The sequence below is a fragment of the Balaenoptera ricei genome, chromosome 20, assembly GCF_028023285.1.
Source record: "Balaenoptera ricei isolate mBalRic1 chromosome 20, mBalRic1.hap2, whole genome shotgun sequence".
In the NCBI taxonomy this organism is placed as follows: domain Eukaryota; kingdom Metazoa; phylum Chordata; class Mammalia; order Artiodactyla; family Balaenopteridae; genus Balaenoptera; species Balaenoptera ricei.
The window spans coordinates 52,963,020-52,981,512 of record NC_082658.1 but is presented as its reverse complement, the minus strand read 5'-3'; the positions used below and the strand labels follow the sequence as shown (position 1 = coordinate 52,981,512).

The 18,493-nt window shown below is 49.9% G+C and overlaps 1 protein-coding gene and 1 long non-coding RNA gene across 5 annotated transcripts in view; one reads left to right on the top strand and one right to left on the bottom strand.

The window, feature by feature from the left end:
• The first annotated feature begins 381 nt into the window (after nt 1-381).
• On the top strand, nt 382-8,751 carry LOC132355175 (uncharacterized). Of its 2 annotated transcripts, none has more exons than XR_009499550.1 (3): nt 382-893; nt 3,829-5,607; nt 8,520-8,751. It is a non-coding gene; the product is annotated as an uncharacterized LOC132355175 (long non-coding RNA). The 2 variants fall into 2 exon arrangements; XR_009499551.1 differs by having other exon boundaries at nt 401-893; nt 3,829-3,883.
• A 5,748-nt stretch (nt 8,752-14,499) lies between these two features.
• KIAA0753 (KIAA0753 ortholog) overlaps nt 14,500-18,493 on the bottom strand; it is a 56,118-nt gene continuing 52,124 nt past the window's right edge. For 2 of the 3 annotated variants that reach the window (XM_059907402.1, XM_059907400.1), the window contains one exon: nt 14,500-16,025. In XM_059907402.1, coding sequence (XP_059763385.1) covers nt 15,908-16,025 — 118 coding nt within the window. In that variant the 3' untranslated portion in view covers nt 14,500-15,907. The remainder of the gene's footprint in view (nt 16,026-18,493) is intronic. The other variant, XM_059907401.1, reaches the window with a different exon arrangement.

Below are 18,493 nucleotides of genomic sequence, written 5' to 3'. Positions count from 1 at the left end.
GCAGGGGCCCTACTTCCAGGCAGCACTGCGCGCGCGCGTGCGGTGTGTGTATTTCATAGGCAAACACATCCTGCTCAGGGAAGATGCTCCCGGAGGTGGGCACTGAGACCCCTCCCACCTCTCTGTCCAGTCACCACAAACCCTTGGGAGGGGGTGGGTGGGGCAGGTAAGGGGAGATGCCGAGTTGATGGGAGTTACAGAAATCATCTAGCCAGACCCTCCTCCACGCCCCCATTTCTCAGATGAGAAGACAGTGGGCCAGAGATGGAGGAGGCTTGCCACGTGACAACCCACTTCCGGGATCCATCCGTGGCTTCTCCACTTTGGACGTCCACCGCAGCCCCAGTCCCTGTCTGAAGATCAGTGCTACCACGTGGATCTGGAGTCCAACGGGGACTATGGGGCCCTGGCCCCCCAGGGCAGCTCCTGAATGCGTGGGCTGTGACCTGCTACCAAGGAAGTTCTGGCCCTGCCTGCAGATAGAGCAAACACATCAGGACTCAAGGCCATTAGATTAACTGCTGGGAGTTAACTTCCTGCGTCAGAAGAATTGTCCTTAATTGAAGAAAGGAATAACTAGCAATTTAGAGACGCTGACCTCAGCTGCCTGCAGGAGAGAGAAGCCAGAGTCAGCCGGTGCTTCCTGGGCCTCCCAGCTCTGTGACTGAGAGACGGGGTCAGGGTTCCAGACAGGATCTTTCCTCTGGGACCCGCTGCCCAGACCCTTTCCTCTGCCCACAGTCTGTTCAGCTTCCGCCTCTGGAGTAGCCCGTTGCCCCCCGGGCCCAGCCAAGCAATCCAGCCTGGAGAACTGGGAAAACAGTGCAGAGGCCAATGCTACCTGTTCCCCAGGAGAGTGTGAACACAGATGTGGATGGAGCGAAGAGGTGCAGGTGGGTGCGGAGAGGGACATGGCTGGGGTGACTCCTCCACATGACAGACCCAAGGCCTGGGTATCCATCCTGGGCAGGTGGTGTCCAGGCACTGGGAGAGGTAAGTGACCGTCATCAGGAGCCAACGTGGCCCCGTGGAAAGGCAGCCACGCCAGGTTACACGCATTTCCTTTTTGGACACGTTGCAACCGGTGGAGTTCGGTATTGCAGTGCCGGCTGGGCCTGGCGTGGCCGCTGTCCAGCCCTCCGATGGTGACTTGCACCGAAGTCAGGAGCAGGACAGTGGGCTGGTTAAGTGACCTACCCCTGTCCTCTGCTGATGGACACCAGCAGGAGGAGGCCTGGGGCAGGACTAGGGCCAGCTCGAGCCCGGCGGCAAAGGTGGCAGTGAGTCCCTCGGCCTCTGCCGGGGTCACGTGGGTCTCTCTCACCCGAGCTGCTGGAAACGCCTCCCCTCCCTGCAGTGTCTCCTGCCCTGGCTCTAGTCTTCTGGGCCCCTCCTCGCTGGTTCCCACACTTTAAAGAAACTTAGGGGTTGTCCACTGCCATGAGGATCGCCCCCAATCACAAAAGCAGCCCTAGGAATAGATGCTTTTCTTTGGAGCCTTCCAGAACAGCTGGGAGTGGCTGGTTGGTTCTCACCATCGCCTTCTCGCACCAGGCTGCCCCCCACTTTTGCCCACCATACGGGACGCTGGGTAGAATGTGCCTTCGCATCTAGAGCTCTTCTTCTTCTCCTTGCTGGGAGCTGTGGCTTATCTAGTCCGTGCTTCCACCTTCAACCTCAAGAAGGGTTAGGACCCTGCCTGTCCCCCTCCCTGCTGGCGAGGGCCCGTTCCCAGCAGTTACACTAATAACCACAGCCTCACGTTCACAGCAGATCCTGTGAAGGAGGCACTGGGTCACCAAGGGTCTCATTTGTGATCTCATGCAGAGGCAGGAAGATTCCCTTAAGATCGACACAAATGACCCCTTAGGTGAATCCTAGACCCCTGTGTAAGAACCCCTGGCCAGGAAAGAACCCCCCAGCCCCAACCTAGTAGACCAAGCTGAATGCTTTACCTTTACATAGACCATGGTCCCCCCCTATGCCCACAAGGGTGGGCCTCAAAATCTAGATGACATTCACATTCCTGCATCCTCAGTATTTTCGAAAAGATGCTTGGAGACATCTTGCAGAACCTGTTGAACAAGACCTCCGCTGATTTTACTTGACTGCTGAGATGACCCGAGGCTCAAGTTTAGATTTTATTTCATCAATTGCTGTTTAGCTGGCTTCGCTGTTCTTCCGAGTGGGGTGTGCTGGTAGATGGGATTTTGGAGAGAGGGTCTGGAGAGGCTGAATGGAGAATTTTTTAAGAAAAGAGGGGGTTGGGTGGAGGCAGCGACATGTGGCCACTGCTCTAAGGGACGAGCTGATTTAAGAGGCTGCCCAGTGGGTTAGCAATTTATCTCCTCCTTCAGCGCTTGCAGTTGGAGCTGTGTTTTGCGTTTGTCTGATGTCAAGACTGTTGAGATTGGCCTCAAGCAAGACGAGTTGTCTTCAAGTTATATTTAGACCAAATACAAATGAGGAACTGGCTGAAAATCTAAAACGCACTGCAAGAGTGGTCCTTGGAGTCTACACTCCTGCAAACATGCATCAGTGCCAGCGGCCCAAAACAAGCATGTACCAAAGCTCCGACCTCAGACTCGTTGCTCCCCTGCCCTGGCCCCCCACACGACATTGTTTGTTTATGACAGATTCCAGAACGCAGAGAAGCAAACACAGGTATAGATGATAAGGCACTAAGGAAACAATAGATCAGCCTGTGGGTCCTGATTACTAATGTAACTGTATTGATGAGGCAGGAAATCACAAGCAGATTATGTAAATAGATTATGTAACAGACTTTATCGGCACCTAGTAGAATATCTACACCTGTTAGGGCTCTTGTACACCTTTCTTCAGATACGGCTTTGCTCAGGCTCCACAACTCGGCATGGTCCTTGCTCTGGACCCCTACAAGGTCCAAGCTCTGGCCATGCTGGCTGAGTACCAGGATGGCAGTGCTGGAAGGTCCTGAGGGAATCATCTAGACCCAAACCATCTTTATCTATTTTGTTTGAACCCGAGGTGCACCTAATAGGATATAATAGGATTTGGTATTACCAGCTCATGGCATCTCCGAGCAGTCTCAGCAGAGTCTTTGTTTTTTTTTTTTTGGTCTCTTTTTGTCCTCACCCCCAGTCCATTCCTCTCTTCCAAATGCTGTGTGCTTTTCCCATCTAACTTCAGAAGCTCTTTCTCCTGTCTGTGTAGCCTAAACATTATATACCTGCATGGAAGCATTTAAAACATTACATAATGGCACCATGGCTAGCCCGTTCTGCTGCTTACTTTCCCCCCTTTAATATTGTTTTCAGATCTATTCATACCGATATTTGTAGATTTGGCGGGTTCCTTTTGATGATAATGTTTCCTAGTGTGATAAGACCTCATCTTGTATTTCCTCATCCCCTCTTGATGGGCATTTAGTTTTCACAGCTCTTCGCTGCTACAGATGCTGCTGCAACAAACATCCCCTGCATTTCCTGGGTTTCCGTGTCAGAGATTCTCTGGGGCACATACACAGCACTGGAACTGTAGGGCTGTTGGGAACACGCAGATTTCCCTAATCACCGCATCAGTAAGCTGCGAGAGAGAGAGAGAGAGAGAGAGAGAGAGAGAGAGAGTGTTCTGCCAATACCCTCATTTGATGGATATTAAGACCGAGGCCCAGAGCAGGGAAAGGCCTTGTCCTAGTTTAGAACCCGATTATTCTGACTTCCAGCCCAGTCTCCATCCGCTCAGAACACTCCACACTCCTTGTCTCCCACGGAGAGAACAGGGCAGCTGCAGCCTCGTTGAGCAGGAAGCTCGGCCTGTGATACAAATTTCCTCTCTCTCCTCCAGGTCCGAGCACAGTGGTACCCACCACATGCCTCCCCAGGAGGGGATGGAGAAGAAGGTGGGCAGTCTGAGCTGAAGTCAGCAGAGAAAGGCCTCCTATTCAACAGGAATAAACCCTGGCAGCCCCCATGGCCCGAGTGTGATATAAGCTCCCCCTGCAGACCTGCCCCACCCTGCCCTCTCCACCGAGGCAACATCTGTACTTGCTGATACAGATCTCAAAGTGTATTAGTCTTAACTCCCCAGAGAGGACCCCACACTGCTGGGGCTCAGGCAGCTGCTGAAGAGAAGCCAAGACAGAGTCATTGGGGGGAGGGAACCCCTGAGAAAGGGTCATTCTGTCCATCCTTCTGCCTCCAGACTTTGCTACAACCTTCAGCTCTCTCTGTTAGGCTAGCTGGGAAGCTCTTCTTCACATCTGCTCTATTTCTCTCCAGCTGTAGCAACAACACAATAACAACAATCACAGGAATAGATTTGCTGAGTGACTACTATGTACCTGGAAATGTTTTAAGTACTTTTCATGTGTTACCTCATTTAATCCTTATAGCAACATAATGAGGGAGGCATTATTCTAACCGTCCCCATTTCACAGATAAGAAACTGAGGCTCAGAGAGGCTAGGTATCTTTCTTTAGGTCACACAGCTAGTAAGTGGTTGGACCAAGTATTCCAACCCAAGCCCTAGGATGTCTGTGATTCTCACCTTAACCTCTAGAGAGAAGAAAACAAGAAATAAATAAGACAAAAGCAAGACACAGGAAACTGAGAGGCTGAGGCTCTGCCACTAACTCCAGGCACAGCCTCAGACAGCTCACCGCCCTGCCCTGTCTATACTAGATTCACAGGTTTCCCAGAACCTTTCCGCTGGGCTCTGACCCCGTGGTTTTCCAAAGCCCACATTCAAGATGCTCTGGCAGGTGGAGAAGCTGAGTCAGCAGGAGTCTCCAGGGCACAGATGCTGCGGCCTTGGCCTGGGCAGAGGCCTCCTGGGGTTATCGGCCCGTATCCCCTGGCCGGATCTCATCCCCTGGCCGGATCTCGTGGGTGGGTGCTGCTGGGGCTATCTATTCTTATTGGAATTTGAATGCTTCGGGTCAGAGTGACTAAAAGGCTGAATTTTACAAGGGTTTTGAAAGTGAATTGACTCCACTTATTAAAGATATACTAGATTACTCGCTGAGCGAAAGGACGCTCCGGGGACTCCAGGCCTTTCTCGAAGACAGAACCATCCCTTTCCGAGCCCAGCCGCTCCCAGTAAACCACAGGGGGAGACATTGCACTGGGCAGGTGCCAATTAAATTACCGGCTGAAGGATAGCAGTCCATCAAGGAAACATCCTGGCCTGGAAGGGCTGCAGGTGAATAAAGAGGCAGTTGTAGAAATGCCCTCTGGTTATTTTATGCAAATCCATTTCTAAAGGCAGGAAGGCAAAGACTACAAGGAAAGTATTCACAGGAAGACTTGACTTTTGGTCATGAAATGTACAAGGGAGAGAGAGGGATGAAGGGTGTTTTGTGCTCCAGAATGTGACGCACAGGACCGATGCCAGGTAGGGGTCAAGACACTGCTTGTTTTCAGACTCAGAGTCCTAGGGGAGTGAGTCCTAGGTGGGCGGGGGCTGGGAGGTTGCTCGTCTACGCCTCTGAGGATGCTGGACAGTTTGAAGGGTATCTGGACTCAGGACTGGAGTTGGAAGGACTTCCAGACCCCACTCACCGCATCCACCTCCAGCTCAGCTGACCCAGCACCTCACTGTACAGATGGGGAAGCTGGGCCCCAGGTACTAGGGGTGGGAAGCGGGGAGTCAAAAACAGGGCACTGGTGGCAGAGGGTCTCCAGGTTCATCTCTCAGGGCTCTTTCCTCACGCTCCTGTGTGGAGGTGGAGGCAGTGTCACTGGCTTGTGGAAAGGAGTCTTTTCTACTCTCTTTGACCCCCTCCACCCCATCCTGCCAGGAGAAGCGGGGGTGTTGCTGGTGCCCAGGTAGCATTTGCTTGCAGAAGTAACACAAGGTCCAGACGGTGTGCATGCAACACGGATGCTTCCTATTGTAGCAGGCACAGACTCGGGCTCTCTTAAGCCAAAGGGAATTTATTGGCGGGCTGCCGGGGCTGAGGCTGCAGGGACAGGCTTGGAGAGCAGACAGGAACAAAGGCAGCTCAGAGGGCAGAGAACTGTAAAGCCCAACAGCCATCTCGTAGCAGAACAATTTGGCCTGAGGGTCACTCCCTGCACCTTGGACAGCCCCACCACTGAGTGGGTTCTAGAGGAGCCTCATCTTTGCACCACTCCTTCAAGCCAGGCCTGATTGGCCAAGGCTGGGACGTGGGAGCACGCCCCAGGTTCCAGCAGTGGGAGAGGGAGCTCTGAGAATCCCGCCATGGCAGGTGGGCTCCTGCATTCCCAGGACTCTATTCCAAGGGCACTGGGAGTGTCGTACATGAAAGGCTGCATCGTGAGTTCCAAATCACTTGGGTATTGGGGGCTGTGTCATCTCTTGGATGTCATAGCCCCTGCAATCCCCCAAAAACTCAATCCTGAAGACTTGCCAAAGTTAAGGGTTCCAAAAGTCTTCAGGAGAGTGCTGTTGTCTGCTGTTTAGAGTCATCTGGCACTGGCATCCTCCGTGCACGAGGGTCCTGGTGTGTCCCCGGCAGGAAAGTTCTGGGAAGGGGCTGGATTAACCGCACAACCACATGGAGAGACTGTCAGTTCTTCCATAGTGCTTTTTAGTCCAGGCTGCCGCAGGCTGTATGGTTTTAAATGTTCCAACGTTACAATATTTCATACTTGGGAATTAAGCACAACTATGATTTTCAGAGTTCAAATTATATTTCAAGCTATAGAGAGTAAGATTTAACAACTTGGCCTGAGATTCAGTAGATTTCTGCTCCCCTCCCCACCATGAGTTATTAGAAATTCCTGAGGTGGGGAAATGAGATTTTTTTCTGTGCATCAAAAGGGAGCATGGCCTAAAAGAGTTAGAGGAAACAGTGGTGGAGCTGATGAGCCCCACTTTCACTATTGATTTCCTATCAGACCCGTCCCTGCTCTGCAGAAAAGGGGGTAATAAACCCTCCTCTGTCTACCTCAGAGTAAGAGGTTAGAAAATGCTTTGTGATGGGGGCACAGCTTGTACCTAGACGGCTTCTAGGTACAAGAATTACAGGGGAAGAGGCCGGACCCCAGAATCATTCAGTTCAGGGTTCCTTAACCAGGCAACCAGGCCAGCCTGGATCTGGGGATTGCCAGTCCCGTGACATGACACTACAGGTGTGTGTATGTGTGTGTAGATACATGCACATATGTGTATGTGTGCATGTGTGTGCGCATGTATATGTATGTGTATGTACATGTGTTCGTGTCTGTGTGTGTGTTTTCTGAGGAAAGGGCCCATAGCTTTTTCCAGATTTTTAAAGGGATTTTTACTAAAACAGCAAGAACTCCTATTTCGTCAATCCCTTTGTGCGGATGGGAGACAGGCCCCCTGAGTTAGTGTGGGGAGTCTGGGGCATGTTCATGTCTAACCTGTGAACGATTATGTGAGTTAATTAGAAGCGTTGGCAGAGCTAAGCCCGCATCCCTGTGATCTCCCACAGCAAGGTGGCCTTCCGCCACGCCTGCCACAGGTCACAGGGCTGCAGCAGTGCCCGCCGCCTGGGTCTCAGGCCCCAGCGTGCCCTCCCCAGGCAAGGACGACAGGATCAACACTGACGGGAAGGCCGACACCCTGAGGTCCGGCCTAGATTGTCCTCGCAAAGACCCCACGGCTTAGTGGGCCCTGCATCTGTTCCAAACATGCCTGGAATTTCTTTTTGACACTAAAGTAAATGTTGGCTGGAGAGCCACCTACGTGGCTGACGGAGGCTGCCGGCTTCTCATTGGAGGGCCGGGAGGAAACTCTGCAGGTCTTTGAGGCTTGCCAAGACTCCTCCGTCACACTGAGCAGATATAAAATCCATTACCAAGAGCTAATAAAGGAGAGGAGACCAGGCTGAGGACAAGCCGAGGGCGCAGCGGGCCCAGGCGGGTGGGGCTCAGCGGGCTCCCCTTCTGCTACTCAGCCTTCAATATTTGCCCCTCTTGCAGCACCTCCTTCGGATCCCCATTGTTCTCAGTTCAATAGTTTGGGCAGCAATTCTGTTTCTCATTCACTATAAAAGCCCGTCCCTACAGACCTCTCGGCACATTTATTGTGAGGCTGGAATTTATGACGGATTGGATTTCAGAGGAGGGATTGATTAAATACAGATGGAGCACTTGGCAGGGGCCTGGGGCTCCCAGTAGACTCCCCCCATCTGGAAACAGAATAAAGATTAGGAAGCTTGAGCAAGGGGCAATCTGGGGCAAATCCTGCTTTCAAGGGCAGTGAGGGTGGACGTTCTCCCAGGGAAACTGCTTGTTTCTGTTCAAGGGCATCTTCTCGAAGCCGGACAAAAATTCTTTGTCGGCAGGAGTCATGAGCTGCCAAGGCCACTCCTCACTGCCTCAGATGCACTCAGTCTCGGGCACACAGGCTCCCAGTGCAGGCGTCTCAGCTCTGGCTAAACCCCTCTAGCACCTTAGCCTAATCGCATTATATTCACATATGCCCTCCCCTTTCGAGAGCTCAGTCCTTGCCCTGCTGTTCCCTCTGCCTGGAGGGTCCTTCCCCTACTTCTATAATTACTTTAGTTTCAATTTTCTTTCAAGGTCTCATTCAAATGCCACGTCCTCCATGAAGACCACCAGGATTGCAACCTTCGCTCAATAAAAATGAGTCACTTCTTTGAATGCACAACCATGCTCTGTTGCTTCCCTCTGTTTCACCTTAATTTTCATTCTGCTTAACGAGGGCCTGTGCCTTACTTATCTCTGGATTTCCATAGATGTAGTAAACTTTAAATGACTGTTAGTGAAAATTAAAATGTGTCTTGTGACCTAGTCTTAAGAAGACATGCTATTTTTTGTAGTGCGCACCGGCAGATTCTCTCTCCAGCTTCAGGGAACGCGGCCTCTGTTTTCCTCTGAAGCTGCCGCTTCTCCATGTTCAGTCCATGCGGTTGGGATGCTGCTGATCTATCCTCTTTTCCAGGTGCACATGTGACTAAGATCTGACCAATCAGAGCACAGGGATTAGGTCGGGGATGGGTCTGTTACGTGGGTTGGGCCCATCAGACCAATGAGCAGTGACCCTGCAGCCTTCGTGGCACTCCTGGGAGAGAAGGGCTTCTCTCTGCTGAGGTTGCCAAGGGGAAAAATGTCCAGCTGGGGCCCCTGGTGCCCCGCGTGACGCTGCGTGGGGAGGGGCTGCCTGAGAATGATGCCTTGAGGAGGCGAAGGAGGAAATTAGACCGGAGGGCGGGGACACTGGCTTTGCCACTGAGGCTGGCCTGCACGGGGCAGAGGCCGTTTGTGAACAGTGCTTGGGAGGTAGAGCCAAAGCCCAGGTACCGCCCGGACGAGGGCTGTACCAGCATGTGCAATTCGGCACATGCCCCGGGCACAGGAGGCGAGGCCGCAGCTGCGGCTTCGGCTGCCTTCTGAGCGGACGCCCAGCCTCCGGAGGCCGGAGGTTCTGGGGGAGGAGCCTGAGCGGCAGGCAGGATGCCAGGGCCCAGGGGGGGGTCCCCTGCGGTACACTGGGAAGAGCCCAAATTTGTAAGCAGACCCAGAGCCACTGTCTCGTTGGGAAAATCTCCTTCTCACTTGGCTTCAGTTTTATCTGTAAAACAGGTTAATAATCTCTAGTTCAGTTTAGTGTGAGAATCAAATGAGATCTTGTAAATAAAGCACCTACCTGGTCAGCACTCAAGCAGTGGATAATTGTCATTACTCTGTGGGCTGAGTTCTGGGGAGGGTTCAGCCCCAGCAGGAGCACAGGGGATGAGGGAGGCAGATGATGGAAACTGAGGCAGCAGCTCAGCTCTGGGCAGTGGGGATGCTGTATCAGGAAGGTGGGAAATGCATCTGAGTCATCTTTGTAGGCCCCAAACTAAGCCTAGTGCCTGGCAGAGTGCAGGACCATAGCAAGTATTTTTAAATGCAGATTCCACTTACAATTACATCTACTAAGACTTTCTAGACCATCAAAGAATCATCTGCTTGAGAGAGAGACCAAATGGTGTCACAGAATGGAAAGGTTACTAGGTCTGAAGTCAAAAGATGCAGATTGAGTTTTGGTTCTGTCACTGTGCGTCCGTATGACCTCTTCATTTCTGTAGACCTCAATTTTTTCATCTGCAAAACAAGGCTAGTGGACTTCCCTGGTGGCGCAGTGGTTAAGAATCCACCTGCCAATGCAGGGGACACGGGTTCGCGCCCTAGTCCGGGAAGATCCCACATGCCACGGAGCAGCTAAGCCCGTGTGCCACAACTACTGAGCCTGCGCTCTAGAGCCTGTGAGCCGCAACTACTGAGCCCGCGCACCTAGAGCCCGTGCTCTGCAACAAGAGAAGCCACCGCAATGAGAAGCCTGTGCACCGCAACGAAGAGTAGCCCCTGCTCACTGCAACTAGAGAAAGCCTGCGCGCAGCAAAGAAGACCCAACGCAGCCAAAAAACAAAACAAAACAACAACAACAACAAAAAAACAAGGCTAGTAATACTTCATCCGCCTGCCCCTTAAGGATGTGGTCCAGTTCAGAAGGTTCTGGTGGCACCGGGAGCCCTAGAGCAAGCGTACAGGACCACTGTCAACGGTGCAGTTTAGTCCCATGGCCAAAAGGGACATCTCTCTGAGGTGGCCCAGGGGGATAAGCTGGAGGGGGAACCAGATGCGTGGCTCAGGGCAGCCAAAGGAATGGCTAAGTGTTGCCGAGTGTTTGGCTTCGAGGGCAAGGCAAGAAGAGACACAGGGCTGTAGGCAAGAAGAACACAACAGGAGCAAAGAGGCAAGGAAAGCACTTCAGAAAGAAGGCTGTGAGAACAGCCACAAGCTTCCCCCTCCTAAGTCCTCAGCGACAAACCTAAGAGTGAACACTTGCTGAGCACTTACTATCCGCCAGGTGCTCTTCTCAGTGTTCGCAAGGATTATTTCCCTTAATCCACACAGTAACCCTGGGTGGATACTACTGTTATCCCCATTTCACAGATTAGGAAACTGAGGCATGGAGGTCCCAGGAGATCTTAACTCGTGGCTCACATTCTTAAGCAGTCCGTGTTACTGCTGGTATGCAAAGCAGGGTGGCTACAGTGACTGAAAGAGAGAAGGGAATGTATTGAAAGGCATTTTGTGAATTGTAAAGTGCTGAGTAGATGTGGGACGGGGTTAAACCCCAAATATTCACTTTACCTCTCTCGGCCTCTCAGTAACTCTTCAAGAACGGTGTGTTGGACAATCATGGCTAAGGAGAACCACGTTTCCTCCTGAGCCTGGCCCTGGAGCTCGGTCTGTAGGGGCCATAAAGGCAAGTGGCTGCACAGGTGCTGGTGGCCAGCCTCATCTCCCCAGCTCTCTGGACTCCCAGCCTCCCGTGCCATCTCGAGGAATCGTCTGCTGGGGGCCTCCTAGGTAATTCAGCCCAGGCTTAGGGAACCCTGGAGCTGTGGGGTAGATGGCAGAGCCCAAGTGTCCAGGATCTAATGACAGTGTGTCAGAGCCGGACGCTGCTGGAATTCTCCCATCCCAAATGGGATGCTGGGTGTGGATAGAGACAGAGCAAGCTTCTGGACACAGGCACGGCGACCGCAAGTGGGAGGCCTCAGGCTGACCTCACCCGCACCCAAGGGAAGACAGAGGAACAGGGTGTGGATGGAAGATTCCAGGGAGACAACCAGAGCAGAAGGAAAATGCTTCTGGTCCAGGGAGGGGGCAGTGAGGAAGGCTGGGGAGGTGAGGGCGGGGAAACGGCACAAGGTGCGAAGACACACCCAGAGGGGGTGCCGAGGGGCCCGGGGGAGGGCTGCAATGGAAGCAAAGGGAGACAGAGCCTGGGGAGGCAAAGGCTGTGACAGAGGGGCTCTGGGAGAGGGTGACTTCTCTTGGATCCAGGGCAGAATGGGAGGGGAGCAGCCCCTCAGTCAGCCCCCCGGGGAGAGCTGGGGCTCAGAGAAGGGTAGGAGGCGCAGGTGTCTCACTCATTTCATGGCGGCGGGACATGGAGGAGCCCAACCTCCGGACACCCGCTGGGGCACGGGGGTGGGGGGGTCTGACTCAGTGGCGGGAAGGGATGGACCCAGCCACAGGAAAAGTCCAGCTGGGTGGATGGAAAGTCAGCCAGAAAAAAAGGTGAGAGGCAGCAGGTCTGGTTCAAGAAAAATCGATCAGGGTTACCAGGCGGATGGAGCACAGAAACAGCTAAGGGGACTCGAGGAAGAGCAGCGGGTAGAGGGGGTTCATCAGAGAGGGTGGGGGTAACGTCGGGGCTCCCTGCTCCAGGCTGAGGCCACACTTGAGGCTCTGGGAAGACTGGTGAGAGCAGAGCAGGCCCAGTGTCACAGGAACAGGGCCCTGGGCAGGCTGGCAAGAGGGACCTAGAACCTGAGCCACAAAGCAAAGAGGAGGCCTGGCCACACAGCCAGCCCAGAGTCATTATCAGAGCTGCGAGCCTGGTCAGGGTGGGACCCGCACTGATGGACGAGTTGACTGAGATCACTTGGGCCTGACAGCCAGCCCGGGGCCCAACATGGGATTCCCTGGGGCCCTGACCAAAGACAATAGGAAGCCCTCAGGTCGTCTGGTGGAAGCCCTTCCAGGCCAGCCGCATTATTAGGTTCAACCAACCAATAAACAGATGCGAGGTCTCTGCTCTTGAACCAGCAGAGCCGAATGGGAGAGGCCACTATTTAGGAAGACAGTGGTCGCACCGCTGCCTTCCTGCTGCTTCTCATGAGCCCCAAGAACCGAGAGCTCTCCAGCCCGCTGGCCCTCCCAGAGGGCGCTCCTGCGGTGACCCGTGTGTGGTGAGCAGACACCCCTGATTTACAGGGTTTGTGGGGAATTCTCATCACTCCCTCAAGTTGCTAAAACAGAGTTCCTCAGAAACATTCAAGAGTTAAGGAAACCTAGAGGGCACCACAGAGAAAACTGGAAGCTTTCCGACCGGGCTTAGAGCCCCTTCCTCTCCTCTGGGCCCTGGGGGCTTCGCTCAGACGCTCACTCTCGCCTTCCAGACCCACCAGCGTACAGTTCATGCCGCCTCCAGGCACTGCCTCTGGCTGCCCACTCCCTGCACACACACTCCCCTCAATTTCAGGGAAGCAGGACCTGTGAGCAAAGGGAGGGAGGGAGGAGAGGCAGAAGGGATGCTCCTCACCGTCTCCCCTCCGACCCCCAGCACCAACAGGCAGAGGGGGAAGGGACCCCAGCATCAAGGCAGTCATTCCTGCGGTCCCCCATTCACTCCTCTGCCCTCTGCCCGAGCCCTGGGCGCCGCCCCCCTCGCCCAAGCCCACTCTGCAGCAGTTCTGGAAGTTCTGAGCTGGAATCCCTGATGCATCGGCACATTGGAAATGGGATCTACAGCTCCTCACAGGTGACATCCTACATCAGGTCACAAAAGATTCACACAGATTTCTGCGGACTCTGCAGAGATGTGATAGAACCCCCATCCAAAACCAAAATGGACCCCAGGAAAAAGCGTGCCTTCCTTCTTTCATTAACTCAAAAGAATTTACTGAGCACTAACTACCTGCTGGGCAGAGGCCTTGCCCTCAAGGAGCTGTACAGACTAGAGGCAAGTGTGTAAACAGGGAAGACCCCCTAGGGCCAGAGCTGTGAAGCTGGACAGGTCAGGAATTTCAGCATGTCCGTCCACTGGGACAGCCTATGTAACACAGAAATACTACGCTTATGCATTTCTCTGTTTCTGAAAATAACACGTGAATAGGTCAGGAGAAAACTGGAGGGGATTAGAGAATAACCTACACAGGATCAGCCTTTGCTCATCAAGAACAAAAATTCTAGAGGTCTGGGATAATTGCAAGGCTATAAACAGGAAAATTTATATTTTAAGGATTCAACTTCCATTTTCAAATGAAAGTTTTTATTTCTTGCAATTTACTTTTGCATCTTTGGAGAATGCTCTGGCCGAGGAGGTTCACTGTGGGCCAGGGCTATAAAGTAGACAGCAGACACGGAGGTAGGTGTAAGCCTCACCCATAGGAGTCAGAGACAGGGAGACCCAGCTGGTGGGAGGAGCAGGAGAGATACTGGAAACATCTGCAAGCAAAGGAGTCTGGACTTGACTCTTCAGCAGACAGGAGGTGCTTAGGAAAGGACTGCTTCAGACAACAGTGTCTAAGACATGTTGAGCGGACACAGGAAGAGGCAGGAGAATGCACTTGAGTGAACTCTCAAAACTTTGACACCTATCTTTATGGGACTAAGTGAATCCATGACCACGGTGCTGCTGAATATAGGCTTATGTGATCAAATTATCTCCCCATTCTGTGCCTCATTTGATTCATCTACATAATGGGAATAATAATGGTATCTACCACACACAGATATGAGGATTAAATAAGTTAATACAGGGAAGGCATTTAGAGCTATGCCTGGTACGTAGTATGTGCTCAATAAAATGTTAGCTTTTTATTATCATTTATTTCTTTCTGGAGGTGGTGAGAGGTGGCAAATAATCCACTACGCTCATATTAAACATAAAAGTATTCTCAGTGGTTTCTGTAAATCACATTTCACTTTGCCTGGAAAAAAAAAAGGAGCTGTAAATTTTTTCAAACCGACATGCACATACTTTAAAATATTGAGTTTATTTAAAAAATGAGCACAGTCAAAACTGCCACACAAATTATCAATAACAGACACTCCTATCAAGTGTACGTATATAATTCCTCAAATAGAGGACCTTTAATTTCCCTTGAAGCCTTTTAAATTCTGAGTTTATATAAAATTAAGCAGGAAAACATTAACATTAAACAAAAATCAATTTTGCACAAATAAGTGTGATCAAGCAGCTTAAATTATCACCTGAAATACTTGTACTTCAGAGAAAAATCCCAGATGACAACACTATATGTGCTATAAAAGGATTCACATTATTCTGTGGGGTATGTCTCACATCACTCGTTCTCCACATTTCTTTCACCAAGCCCCAGGCAAAAAAGTGAGGGAAACTTTTTCAAGGCAGTGGCCTTATTTTATACACATTCCTTTTCTTTTTCTGAATCCAGAGTTTCTGAAAACATAGAGGCTTTTCTCTTGGTAAAATATGACTTATAAGACGTTCGAGGACCAAGCTATTGTGGTTCTTAAAGTTTCTTCCTTTCTTGGAGGAGACCCTGTGGTCTTCACACTATCCAGATCTGTTTTCTCCTCCCACACAGGCTCCTTTTTGGTGTGGAAACACAGCAACTTGTGACCTCAGCACAGAAGGGGGTGAGCTCTGTACCTCTGACCAGGCCCCAGAAGAAGGCCGGCCTCTCTTGATGTCCTCAAACTTCCTCTGAATTCAGAGTTCTGTATATCAGAATGTGTCAACCCACAGCGACAGAAGACTTGAGGAACTCAAAATGTGAAGAAGCACCTAGTAACTGAGAATTAGAGAAATGTGTGTTTATTGTTGTACACAGATAACTGCTGGGTTCCTATCTTAATGATGGAGCAGAGTTTTGGCAGCATAACTAAGTCCTGTGCTCGACACAAGTCTGTAACCCGGCAGGACAGGTGTCCTGGTAGGAAACTGTCAAAGAAGCAAACACGAGCCAGGTGATGGGACCAGACAGTAATTGCACTTGTGCTGGCATCAAGGCCACCCACAGATCAACAGCAACTTGAATCCCTGTGTGAAACAGACTTATCTGTTATCTTTCAAAACGTTCTGATCACCAAACTGAGCCAGTGTAATGAACATGGTATTTCAATGGGAAAATTATACATTCAGAAAATATTATAGTCATAATTGATTCACGTTTCCTGGGCACTGATATATATAACACATTCCATCATAAACTACCAGAACCATTGCTCTGACAATGAGAAGATGCAAAGTGAGGATGGCCTCACTGGCACTTCCTTCCTTTCAGTGGGCAGCACCTTCTGGGCCTGGATGGACAGCTGAGGACAAAGATTTCCTGTGGCTAGTAGAAAGGGTGGTGCCGTCCCCTCACCAGTGACACTGGGGGCCCCACCTTGGAGAGCCTTTATGTAGCCGCCTCCAAGAATTCTGAGGTGAACACGGCTTCTGCATAATCTTCACACACATCCTGAAGTTCAGCAGCCACGGCCCCCAGAGCTTCATCTACAAGCTCTTCTGCAAAGCTGGAAGACAAACAACACAGCTAAAGGTACATACAGCCAAGTATGGGAGCCATTCTGTTACTCAGCGGAGGAACTTACCAAGTCACTTCTAAGATTTAAATGGAAACTCAAAAGGCCAAGATAATTTTAAAGAAGAAAAACAAGGTGAGAAGCCTGGCTTTCCTAGACAGTAAGTAAGATGGTGGTGCTGAGATCCCAAAGTCAGGCTGGAGGGAGGGGCCTGTCATACACACAAGGCGGACCTCACCCTTGAGATGGTTGAAACCAGAGGTGACTGGAAACTAACTAGCTGCAACCCAGCCCCAATCCAGATCTACCTCCTACAGCTGCCCAACTGCCTGACAGAGGAAAGGGTGTGGGCCATCTCTGTGGGGCGGGGGGCAGGAAATTCCAGGTTTCTCTCAACACACACATACACACACACCCATACGCACACACATTTTCCCGCCTCCAAACTGTTTGAGAGTAAGTTGCAGACTTGATATCCCTCAGGTACTTCTGGGTACATTTCCTAAAAACAAGGACATTCTCTTAAATAACCCTGATACAATTATAAAAATCTTAACATTAACACGGATACAATACTATTATCTAATCTTACCTACAGACCTTTTTCAAATTTTTGCCAACTGTCCAAAAAATGTCCTTTAAAAGAAAACATTTTCTAGTCTAGGATTCAGTGCAGGATCACATGTTGCATTCAGTGGCCACACCTCTTTAGTCTATTTTCATCTAGAATCACTCTTCAATCTTTGTCTTTCATGACCTTAACATTTTTTGAAGAGTAAAGGCTATTTTTTTTTTGTTTCAGAATGTCCCTCAATTTGGGTTTGTCAGGTTCAGGTTCTACATTTTGGGGACAAATGTCCAGAAGGGTTACTGTGTCCCTCAATACATCTATTTGTCTTACTATGATGAGCGCTAATTTCTATCACACAGTTACGCTGATATCTGCCAGGTTTCTCCCTTGTAAAGTCACTATTTTCCCTTCGTAATTAATACTTATATTGCAGGGAGATACTCTGAGACTATGTAAATATCCTGTTTCTCATCAAACTTGCTGAATCAATTATTACAGGGTTGCCAACACTGATTTTCTAATTCTGTCATTCCCAACTACACGGAAGAGCTTTCACTTCTCTATTACTTATTTATGTGTTTATATCGGCTTGGTCTTACACATTCTTATTTTATTCAACAGTTTGTAATCTGTTTCTATTATTACTTATTTTGATACTCAAAGTGTCCCAGATTGGCCAGTAGGAGCCCCTTCAAGCCAGCTCCCAGGTTCTCTTGACATGTCCCCATCATGCTTTGAACACTTCCTTCCTGCCACAAGATGATGTTTCAGCCTCATCTTACATTTTCCCAGCCCCAATCTTGGAATCGGCCATTTCTCCAAGGAGTCCTGGTACCTTTTCATGGAGAAGAGTATTTAGAAACCAAAATCTGGGTACTAAGTGTGCTCATTGCTACTAAGTGTGCCATTGCTTCTAGGCCCTCTCAGCAGATAGACTCGGACAGACAAACAGACACATAGACACACACCCCATGTCTATTTCTATATCTATCAAAACCCATAAATTCATAATACCTCCAATCCCACTTCAAAACACGGGATTCATTCTAGCCTTCCCCCAGAAACCTGGCTCTCATTATACACAATATACTTATTTACTTGATCAACCCTAAAATATAGAGAAAGTAGTTTTAGAATTGTTAACCCATGCTGCTGGGTAAAAGAAACCTACTTATTAGAATCTAATATGTGTTTACAGTATTTTTGTCTTTAGCGAGAAGGTACAGAGTCAAAATACTGCATTCAAAAGTAACTCAGACAAGGCCTTATCTGCATGTATCCCTTTAGTATGGTTATTTCTTGGAAATACAGTTAGTGTCATATTTCTTTTTGTATTCCAATTTAGGGTCAACCTCCACTGCCCCCCCATCCTTGATGATTTGGAGGGATGTATAGGAAACATTAACAGTTCCAAAAGTCAGAATTATACAAAAGAGGTAAACGAAGATAAGTGTCCTTCCCCTTCTCTCATCCCTTCTACACCGATTCCTGTCCCAGCTGTTTTATTTTGGCTAATCTGACAATCTTTCGTCTTTTAATTGGTGTGTATAGTTCTTTTTCACTTAATGTAATTCTGATATATTTGAGCTTCTACTACTAAAATACTACATACTTTCTATTTGTCTATTTGTTCTCTCTTCTTTCTTGCCTTTTGTAGGATTTTGTGATTGTTTAAATTACATTCTTTCCTCACTATTAACTTGGATTTTAAACACTCTGACTATTCTTTTAGTGGCCACTCTAGATTACAATAAGCATCCTTGACTTAAAGTCTAACATTAACTGATATTCTTACCATTTTCCCAGACAATGCAAGAACCTTATTAGAATACTAACTCTATTTATCCCCTTCCCAATTCATATGCTATTTTTATCATGTATTTCAGAT